We start from the raw sequence: 9934 nt of genomic DNA on the forward strand, positions 1-9934 counted from the left end.
CCTCTCTGATTCAATGTGTATAAAGTTAGTTTGCCATGTCCATCCCTTCTGCATATATCATATATACAATACAGTATCCAAGCAAATCAAGCATATGCACTCTTATTCCCAACACTCATAATATAAACACAGGTATATAAGACTTTCCTCACATCTAACCAGCATTTCAAAACAGATTGGCTCAAATTTCTTCTCCATAGCTCTCAGCTTACTGTGACCCAGATGTATGACACCAGTGTACAAGACACAGTACAACTCCTATGGAAATCAAAGAAAAGGCTCCTGTGGACTCCTACTGGCTTTGGATCAAGCATTAAATGAGGCACAAAAGGAAAATAATGTGGTAAGAAATGTAATAACCTGTGGAATTAATATATTTAATACCTAACTATGTAGTTATGTTATTTTCTATATGATTATTGTCATATTTTCCCATTTGGGATATACACTATTTACATGGGGCCTGATCCCAGGAAGTATTTATCAAGTCAGAAAATGAAAACACACTGTGCATGGCTGGGCCCAATGTCGAGTAAGAAATAACATCAGAATATGGAACTCTGCCTTTTCTTTTGGCAGCACCAAACCAATTGCATTTCTTCTGATCCATACTTCTGTTTGATGTGCCTATTTTTCCATTCCACCCTATCACCTCTCTAGTCGACATATCCACCAGGTAGCTAAAATGCCTTTGGAGGCTCCTGTTCCACACTTGCCATCACATTCCTTTAGCGCTCAATGGATCCCTTAGCAGATGGTGTCCTCTCTCAGGCTCCTGACAACTACATGTCTTGCAGCCTGAAAACCCAGCCAGTGCGCAGCATGATGTGCCCCTATCATACAGGCAAGGATTTCTTAGGGTGATCTCTTTAATTGGACTGTCAGTGTAACTGGGGCAAAGTTACACAAGCTTTCAACTGTAAGAGTATAGACCTGAGGAAGGATGTCCTACGTTCGAAAGCTTTGCCCCAGCTACATAGTTAGTCCAATAAAAGAGATCAGCCTAAGAAATCCTTGCCTGTCAAATAATTTCTGGGCCATCAGGGCTACATCACTCCCCTATCACAGGCATAGAGCACCTACTTTTTGATTCTGCTCCTGCTTCCCTCCATGGAAGTGTTGCCATTGATTTCAGCGGGGGTGGATCCCAGGAAAGCAGCTATTATAGCCTTCACCTGGATTCGCAAAAAAACAGGGTACCTGGGCAGAGCCACAAAGGCTATAAGCATCCAAATAGGAAGAAAGTTCATTGCATGCCTAATATGTAAAAAGTAGAATGCTGTGCTTTGTGTCAGCGTTTAGTGCGGGGAAAAGAGTCATATTTCATTCCTAACCAAAACAAGGGAGAAATGTTATTTGCGTGCATTAATATATGCAAGTATTAATATATGCATTTATTTATGCGGTGTATCTGCCCCTGCCCCCCTTCCCAACCAAGGCTCAGGGCGGCTTACAGCAGGAGAAACAAACGTAAAAGAGTAATTAAGATAAATGCAAAGACGTAAAATTAAACAGATAAATCGATTGATAGACCCCCCTTCCCCACCCCCACCCCCAAAAGATCCGGCTATGTTATTTGTAGCGTTGTCATTATTGGTGCTGCGGGGCATTGCAAGCGTTGCAGGCGTGTGAACGTGATCGTTTGTGTCATCCAAAGAGATCCCGTGCGGTTAATGTCAAATCCGGGTTCCCACGTGGCTTTCCGAGGGAGGAGATGGAAACTTTCCTGATCGCCTTCTGCTGGCGTTTCTTCGCCTTCACCCGCTTTCGCTCGGTCCGCGGCCAGCAGCAGCATCTCGTGTGCCCCGGGACAGATGGCATTGCTGCTTACTCCGGAGAGAAACAAAATAGTAGCCCTCTGCCCCCAAATAGTCCCAGTAGTACCCCCACCTCCCCCAAAGGAAATCTAGGGAAGTAATTGGGATCTGCCAAATAAATAGGGAAAACCTTTCGATGCCCTTCACATTGTGAATGTGCCAGTGTGTCGGCAGGGTGAAAGGTGCCCCTCCCGGGTGGGTGGAAACAGCCCGGGCAGTCTGATCTGCAAACATCGGATGATCAGCACCAGGCACCCGCCGCGGTGTGGAGAGAGCTGGGGTTCCCCCTCTCACCCCGGGGAAGGCAAGGCACATAGCTAGCCTCCCTGATTTATTCCGCTCTCCCAACATCTGCAGCTGGAAGAAAGCTTGGGTGGGTGACTCGCCCTCGAAAGTAGAGCACAGCCAAATGAGTGCTCTGCCTGGCCCACTCCTGTGCTTTCCTCCTACCTGGGATTGAGAGCACAGAGGGATCCCTTTCGGGCAAGGAGCCCCTGGAGATCTTATGCATGCCACGCGCGACAAGGGCTTTATTTGTCACGTCTGTCTGCACCCCTATCACTCGCCTAACGCATCTCCCTTCAGTCCGAGCAATACAGCTGGCCTCGGATAAAACCTGAGCGCGACACGTACGTGTGATGCCCACCCCTTCGGTTAAAATAGCCCTGTAGGGTGGGTCTTTATAGTACGACGCCTTGGAAGCAGCTCTGATGGGCATCTGGAGGGATGTTTCAGCCGAGCCATCAGCGCCGATTGTTACATAAGTGTTAGCAGATGAGCTGCGGCGCTCCTCTATTTCACCGAAGCTCCTGGCTGATCAGCTCAGCTCCAGCCACCACCCAGCAGGAAAGGTCGGTCCTGTCTGAGAGAGGACCTTCCAGCCGTGGTAAGAAGCAAGACTGAACGTGATCAGAGATCAGGACGTACAAGCCAAAGCAGTGGGCCCTGGGAACCGATTCTTATTTCCCCGCTTCCAGTTGGATCCAAGGGAAAACTTTGCAACTGAGCAGCTCTCGGAGGACGCGTGTCTATTTCAGCCTAACGAAAACTACCCAGGAGCCTTTCCACAGAGCGTGGGACCGCCACAGCAGAAAAATGGCATCGACTCATACCTCCCAAGATCTCCAAATAAAAAAACCCCAAATGGATGAAGTAGAGCTGCGCTGAAGAACGCCTTATGATGAACTGGGGATCTTGGAAGGAGCTCTTTCCCACTCCCTGAACAACAACAGCAAATCTGCCACGCTGAAGGGGAGGAAAATGGGTATTCAGCAGGGTGGTTCTCGGCTTTTTTGACGCTCCAGGCGCCCCTCGTTAGACTCAAGGCAATTTGAGTTGGTTTAATAAAAGATATCAGGTTTACCCAAAGAGCCTTGCCTGCCAGCGTCCTCAGACCAACACTGCTACAACCTACACCCCCGCTAGACTCAAGGCATCCCTCGAAAAATGCCAGCTCTTAACTTTCACTCTTTTTTTTTGACCACAGAAAAACAATACGAGCAATTCTTCTGCTGCAAAGAACTCAGAAAGCCTACAACAGGTCGGGATGCTTTTGACACTGGATTCTTGTTTGAAAGCTCTGAGTTTATCTGGCCGCTCATGTGTGCACGCCCAACAGTGCTACCTTTGTAGGCGACCTTGGACGGATCTCAAAGCACCCCAGGGTGCTGCAGCTCCCTGTCCATCACTGGCTTTGAGTTTGAGGCGCTTTTCAAACCGTGCACCATTAATGCAAGCCGGGAAAGCAAAATAAAGGCAGGAAACATTGTGCTAAAACTCTTACCCCTTCCTCTTGATAGCCTACGGAAGCTGAAGCGTCTTCAAACGGGCTTGGAGGGAGATGTGTGAAATATACAGGTGTGTTTCTAGTGCTCCCAGCCTTCACAAACACACACAGACAAACGGAAACATGCCAACACATTAGGAACATGGGATGCTGCTAGCTGCACCCACAGAGCTCCAGGCACGAGAGGACTTTGCAAAGGTTTGGGCACTGCGCTGAGCCAGCAAACAGGCTTTTGATTTGCAGCAGTGCTCGCCCTCCTTGGCATCTTCCCCCTGCTTGCGGGGCACATGTAGAATTGCCATATATAAATATGAGGTATATATTTGTATATATGTGGGGAGGCAGACAATAGACAGACAGATAGATATCTAGACAGACAGATATGAGGCATGTAGATAAAGAAAGATGAGGCACAGATAGATCGATAGATAGATCTACATTGTTTCACATGAAAGAATATACACATTCTTTCTCAGGTCTCTGATTTTATATATAGTATATAAAATATTCCATATATAGTATAGCGTTTTATAGTATATAAAAATATATAAATATGTCATATATTCTGTTATACATAACATGTGTTTATATAAACATATCGATATCGATATCAATACAGATAACATATCAGAGACCTGAGGAAGAACGTCTTACAATCGAAAGCTTATCTAACTTTACCCCAGCTACATAGTTAGTCCAATAAAAGAGAATCCTAACAAGTCCTTGTCTCTTGCATAATTTCTGGACCATCAAGGCTACAACATCACTTTTACACTGCCCTATATAAAAGGACACACACACACACGCACACACACAGATATAGATATAGATAGATATAGAGAGATATCTATAGATATCTATAGATACTGTCTATAGATGGATATCTATATATAGATATATATCTATATATAGATATATATATATCTATCTAGACATATATCTATATCTATAGATATATGTCTAGATAGAGATATACATCTGTCTGTCTGATATATAGCATATCAAAATGTGTGGAGCAAACGACTGCAACATGAGGCTCCTCCAAAGCTACCTTGAAAATAACTCACTTATTCTTAATTGAAAAAAAAAATCTCTGTGCCAACTCTTGAGATCTCGGTGCCACTGTGGATCCCAGGGGGAACTTTACATCAGAGGGAGCATATGCTCTCTCTGACCTGCAAGCAGGAGCTGACGCCAGGTGATGTCTACGAGATCTCGGGCAGTGGAACAATCCCCTATGTCCCTTGCATTGGCTGAGGCAGAAGCTAAAGCCACGCGGAAAGTCAAAAGCCATGGTGCAAGGAACCCTGTTGCAAGCAAACGTGTTTAAAAGGGACGTGGGACAGGCGAGCAGCCCCAAACCATGCAGCACCCTCCGGCCCTGGCGCCTTGTGCCAGGAGCTCCCGACAGGTGCCGGCGGCTGGGGCTGTGGCCGCATTGCCGAGAGCCTGGCGCCACCCAGCGGCGGCTGCTGGTGCAGGAGCGGGGAGGGATCTGGCCTCGGGGCGCCACCCCTCTCCATTGTCAGGCTGCAGTCAGGACCCCCCCGCCCGGCCCGTGGGTGCGCCACACAACAGCCAAGCAGAGCCAGGGGCTGATCCCCTGGGCAGCCCCTGTCTGAGAACTGCTGGGGTCAGGCTCCCCATCTCTATGCATAAGACTGAGAGAAGCCCCCAGCAATGGAGCTTGCCTGCCCGTGGATGGGTGCGGGGGATATATGCCCTTTAGGCTGGGATCAGCTCTGCCCCTACCCCTCCCCACGCTGCCGCCCCTGCAGGGAAAGAAGCTCAGGTGGGAGCATGCATGAAAAAGCACGGAGCTGTTCCAGCACTCAGCTCAGCCAGGGCCAAAAGCAGCAGGCACTGGCTCTTTAGAAGCAGCTCTTTCTTTATCTTTTTTCGTTCTTTCTTTGCTCTCAGGCGGGACACCCTGCTGGACCAGGCTGGGCATCCCGTGCCCCCTCTGTCAGGGCCACACAGGTTTCGGTGGGGTAGCTCAGGGCGCGCTGCTCTGTTCCCAGCCCAGGCTGCCGCTCCCAGGCCGGGAAGAGCCTCCCCTCCGGAGCAGAGGAGCATGCAGCCCGCTGCCTCCTCTCCGCCCTGCCATCACGCAGCATTGTTGTGCCTGTGCTCGACTCCGCGCCTGTCACGTTTTATTTACCCCGACAAAGGATGCTCGCAGACAAAAGAATCCTTTTTTTTTTTTTCCTTACGTCAAAGCTGTTTTATATTTTTGGAAGGCTTGTGCTTCCTTTAAAGAGGTGACCTATATCCTGACCGCAGCAGGGGGTTTATTTTGATGCCCCGGGAAGTTCAGATCACAGAGTTGGAGAGGGAGAGGGGGGGAGAAAAATCCTTTGCAGTGTCATCAAGCAAGATCTCCCTAAACAATGGACGAAAGTAGTTAAAATAAAACAAAACAAAATGTCCCAAGTGATCCCCGCACAGAAGAAGACAATATAGAGGGGTTTGATCCAGAGCTGTGGGCAGACGGGAGGGCACGATGCAGGGAGTGTGCATGAGGCTGCTGTGTTGCAGGCGGATCGCGGGCATCGGGAGAAGCCTGGAGGCAGGACTGTGAGTCTCCTACCAGCTCGCGGAAGCAGAGGCGACGCAGCTGCCTCCCCGGGGGTGGAAATACGAAGGCACAAGGCGCCGGGACATCCCAGGAGCCAGCTCCCTGAGTCAACCACGTCTCTGTACCCCGTCCGGGGGCTCCTGCCCAGGCTGTGCCCCCTGGAGATGCCCCCACTCCCGCAGCAGGGAGAGTTTAAAGCGTGCCCATGCCTTCCCCAACTGCTCTGGCTGCAGGCACCGCAGAGACTTCAGCCTCGCGTTTCTCAAGGAAGAGGCAGAGGCCGAAGCGGGTTCACGGGAGGGAGGCAGCCTCGCTGGGTTGGCGGGGTGGCTTTTCGGGGAGCCGCGGGATGGGATCCCCCCTGAGCACATTGCACAGACTGGTGCATGGGCAGGAGAAACGTTTCAAGGGGTGCGTGCTGGGGCGGGGAGGAGGGGGAGCGTGGGACTGCCCTGGACATGGATGTCCATGGATGCCCTCGTGGGACTGCCCTGGGCATGGATGCCCGTGGATGACCCGTGGCCCCCTGCACCCACCGAGAGGCGAGCTACATGGGAATCGGTAGGAGCGGGGCCTGAGCGAGGTCCTGCAAGGCCTCCTCCCTCCTCTTCCTCCCGTCTCGGCCTGATTTCAGGCTGCCCCACAAGTCACCCGCGAGCTGCATCCCCTCTGCTTGGCACCGCTGGGCAGCGCGGGGCGGCTCCTCCTGCCACAGACGTCCTGGCCCTCCCTGCGGGGACCAACAGCCCTCGGGGGAAGATGCATCTGGCGCACTCGATCCATCCGGCTCAGGCGGGGAAATGCTTCTCCCAAACCCCAGTCTGCTCTGCCCAACGGCCTTCAGAGCAAACTGCTAAGGATCGGGGCCTTTAAAAGCCAGGCGCCCTTCCTGCGGGGTGAGGCAGACCTGTAGGTGTCCTGGTGTGTGCTGCCCTCCCCGCCCCCGGGACACACGTTGGCACGCCAGGACCACGGGCTTCTCTGCCACGGTCCTCCCGGGCCGGCTTGGCTGAGCCGCGTTGCCCAGAGGCCAGATGTCAGGAAGCCCCTACCACGGGAGAGTCAGACCCCAGATCCCCGAAGATCAGCTGGCTCGGGGCGGTGAAACGCTCCGGGCCAGCCGGGCACGGCGCAGAGCCAAGCCAAACAAACGGATGGCCCAGGTCCGAGCAGTGTGCGGGCTCAGGACACAGGGTACAGAAGAGAGACAGAAGGGTCTGGGCTTGGTCCTAACTCCTTCCACTCCCTCTTTCCTCACTGGGGTTTTCCCTTCAGGCCCTGACTACTGGCTCATAGGTTTGGCTTCAGAAGGCAGCCCCTGCCCTTACTGCAGACACCAATCCACCCAGATGCCCCCTTCCCCATGCAGACCTCGATCCATCCAGATCCCCACTTCCCCATGCAGACCATCCTCCTTTCCCCATGCACCAGTCCATCCAGATCCCCCCTTCCCCATGCAGACCTAGATACATCCTGAAAGGCACCCTGAAACTGGCAGTGAAAGGAAAGTCCTCCGGGGCCTAAGGAAGCGGCCTTTTACAACGCTGGAGGGATTTGTTTTAAGTTTCAGCCTCGGATTTAATTGAAAAAAGGCTTCTCATCCGCAGGACCTCAGAGCAGAGTAGGAGGGAGGGAGAGACTGAAGCCTGCGTTGGAAAAAGGAGGGCTGGGAGATAGCAGTAAACATTTATCTTTCCTATTTGTCTCCCATTTTCTTCACTGGTTTAGTCTAGGCTTTCATTTCGCCGGAGAAGCAGGAGGGCCACAGTGTTATGCATGAAACTGAAACCGCAATAATGAAGAGATTTCCTAGAATAAAAACGATGATTATAGAACAACATCTGAGCACCCAAATCTGCCAAAAGTTTAATTTCCGTATACTATGGTAAAGCAAACCAGTTGTGTTCCGAAGCGGGGATCAGCAGAGAAACTGATACACCAATCAAAATAAACCAACCAGCCAATGTCGACTCTCAGGCACTTCAAATCCATGCAACCCCCCCCCTCCATACCGCCCCCCTCCCCCCCCCGCCAAAAAAAAAAAAAGCAAAGTATTTTTTAAACTTTCAGTACCTTGTCTCCGAGGCAGGATTTGGGTGGCTAGAAAATAAAAAGGCCAGAGAGGCTCAGAAGCGAAGACCACCACTGCTGTTGCTAAAGTTCCCCAGATCTTTTAAATTCGTTTCTGATCCTATGCCTGGCTTCTTCAAGGAGTTGTTCAAACTAAGCGTTTGCCCAGGAAAAGCACATTCCTGTTCAGGTAGAAGGAATCTGATGTAATCTATTAGCCCTTATCGCCTGTGTATAGACTAGAGACGAATGCACAGTACAGCTGGATCGAGGGGAGGGAGGGAGGAAGGGGGCAGTATTTTGATTTATTTGAAACATTTCTTTCCAAGTTGCTTTGAATGGAATGACATGTGCTTCTCCCGAGAGTAACAGGCTCTCCAGAGAGTCACCTGCAGTGAAGCCCCCCCTAACACACACCACCACGTCCCAGCTACAACCAGTTATCAGCAGGTTGGAATCGTTCAAGATAAACTCATGGCCTTTTACTCAGTGCCTGTGATCTTACAGCAGTTTGTGGAAATGTGTTTTTGGTTTGTTTGGGGGATTTTTTTCGGGGTGGGGTGGGGATGAGGGAAGGATGCTGGCATTTAAGCAGTGGTCAAGCAGTTCAGGAGACAGAGAGAGAAAATCATCCGCTGATTGGGGAAAAAATAAAACGGGGTCATTTCTATTCTCTGCAGAGGCAATTCCAACAATGCATCCCCGATGGGGCTGTGGGAAGCCCTGAAGCCGATGCCCCACGAAAGATCAACACGAGGCTATTGACAGAGCGAGTGTGTTTTTCTATTAAAATGTGTAGTAAACATTGTGGGGCTTTGTGGTGTTTTCTTAGCTGATTCTCAGGTACAATCAGGCCATTTTCGGACACATTCCCATGTATGTGGCAGTGGGGATCTGGAGGAAGCTGTCGACGCCTGTTCAGTTAATTTAGGTTTTCTTTGTCTAATTACTGTGGAGCTTAGGGAAAAGGAGCTGGGCTCAGGGCAGTAAACTGACACTTGGGCTCTGTGTGTGGTATCCAGGCAGAGTTTGATGGAAAAAGCCTGCTTCCACTCAAGCGCAGGTCACTGTCTGAGACCAGCCCCCGCCCCCACCCCTGCCTATACCCACCAGGCGCTCAGCCGGGAGACAGACAGGGATATGGCCCAGGCCTTGCTCTGCTCCAGCATCTTTCCCCTGCTGCTCCCAGCCATTTATATATATATATATAGAGAGAGAGAGAGAGAGAGAGAGATCGATATAGATATAGATATAGATATAGATATAGATAGATATGGGTGGGAGGCTGCTTTTAGTGACCGGGATTCCTTCCGTGTAACCCAATCACTTTGAGCCTGAGGTTCAACCGAAAGGATTTCTTTTGGGGGAAGGAGGGGGTCATATTGTTGGCAGGGTCTCTGGAGGTAGGCAGGGTCTCCCTATCCGGACTTCCCTGGAGCCCTCCACACAGCCCAGCTGGTGACCAGCGTAGCCGAGAGGCTCCCGAGTGCTTGGGCAGCCACAGAGCCCCATCCCACCCCACCCCCTTCTGCCTGTGGCGAACTCGCTGCATCGCTGTCCTGCCAGAGAGAGAGAGAGAGAGAGAGGGAGAGAGATTGGCACTTTACCTCTGGAGCTTGGCACACGAGCGCTGGGGCTGGGGCTTGTCTGGGGGCGGCTGATGGATGGTGTAATTGCGTGTCT

General features: G+C 51.1%; 1 protein-coding gene across 1 annotated transcript in view; it reads left to right on the forward strand.

Annotated features, from left to right (window-relative positions):
* The first annotated feature begins 226 nt into the window (after positions 1 to 226).
* The window catches only part of FOXF2 (forkhead box F2), a 16350-nt gene continuing 6642 nt past the window's right edge, over positions 227 to 9934 (forward strand). Inside the window, exons 1-4 of the mRNA XM_025202388.1 lie at positions 227 to 343; positions 1658 to 1877; positions 3019 to 3093; positions 9084 to 9094. Coding sequence (XP_025058173.1) covers positions 227 to 343; positions 1658 to 1877; positions 3019 to 3093; positions 9084 to 9094 — 423 coding nt within the window. The remainder of the gene's footprint in view (positions 344 to 1657; positions 1878 to 3018; positions 3094 to 9083; positions 9095 to 9934) is intronic.

Source organism: Alligator sinensis, unplaced genomic scaffold (genome assembly GCF_000455745.1).
Source record: "Alligator sinensis unplaced genomic scaffold, ASM45574v1 scaffold579_1, whole genome shotgun sequence".
In the NCBI taxonomy this organism is placed as follows: domain Eukaryota; kingdom Metazoa; phylum Chordata; order Crocodylia; family Alligatoridae; genus Alligator; species Alligator sinensis.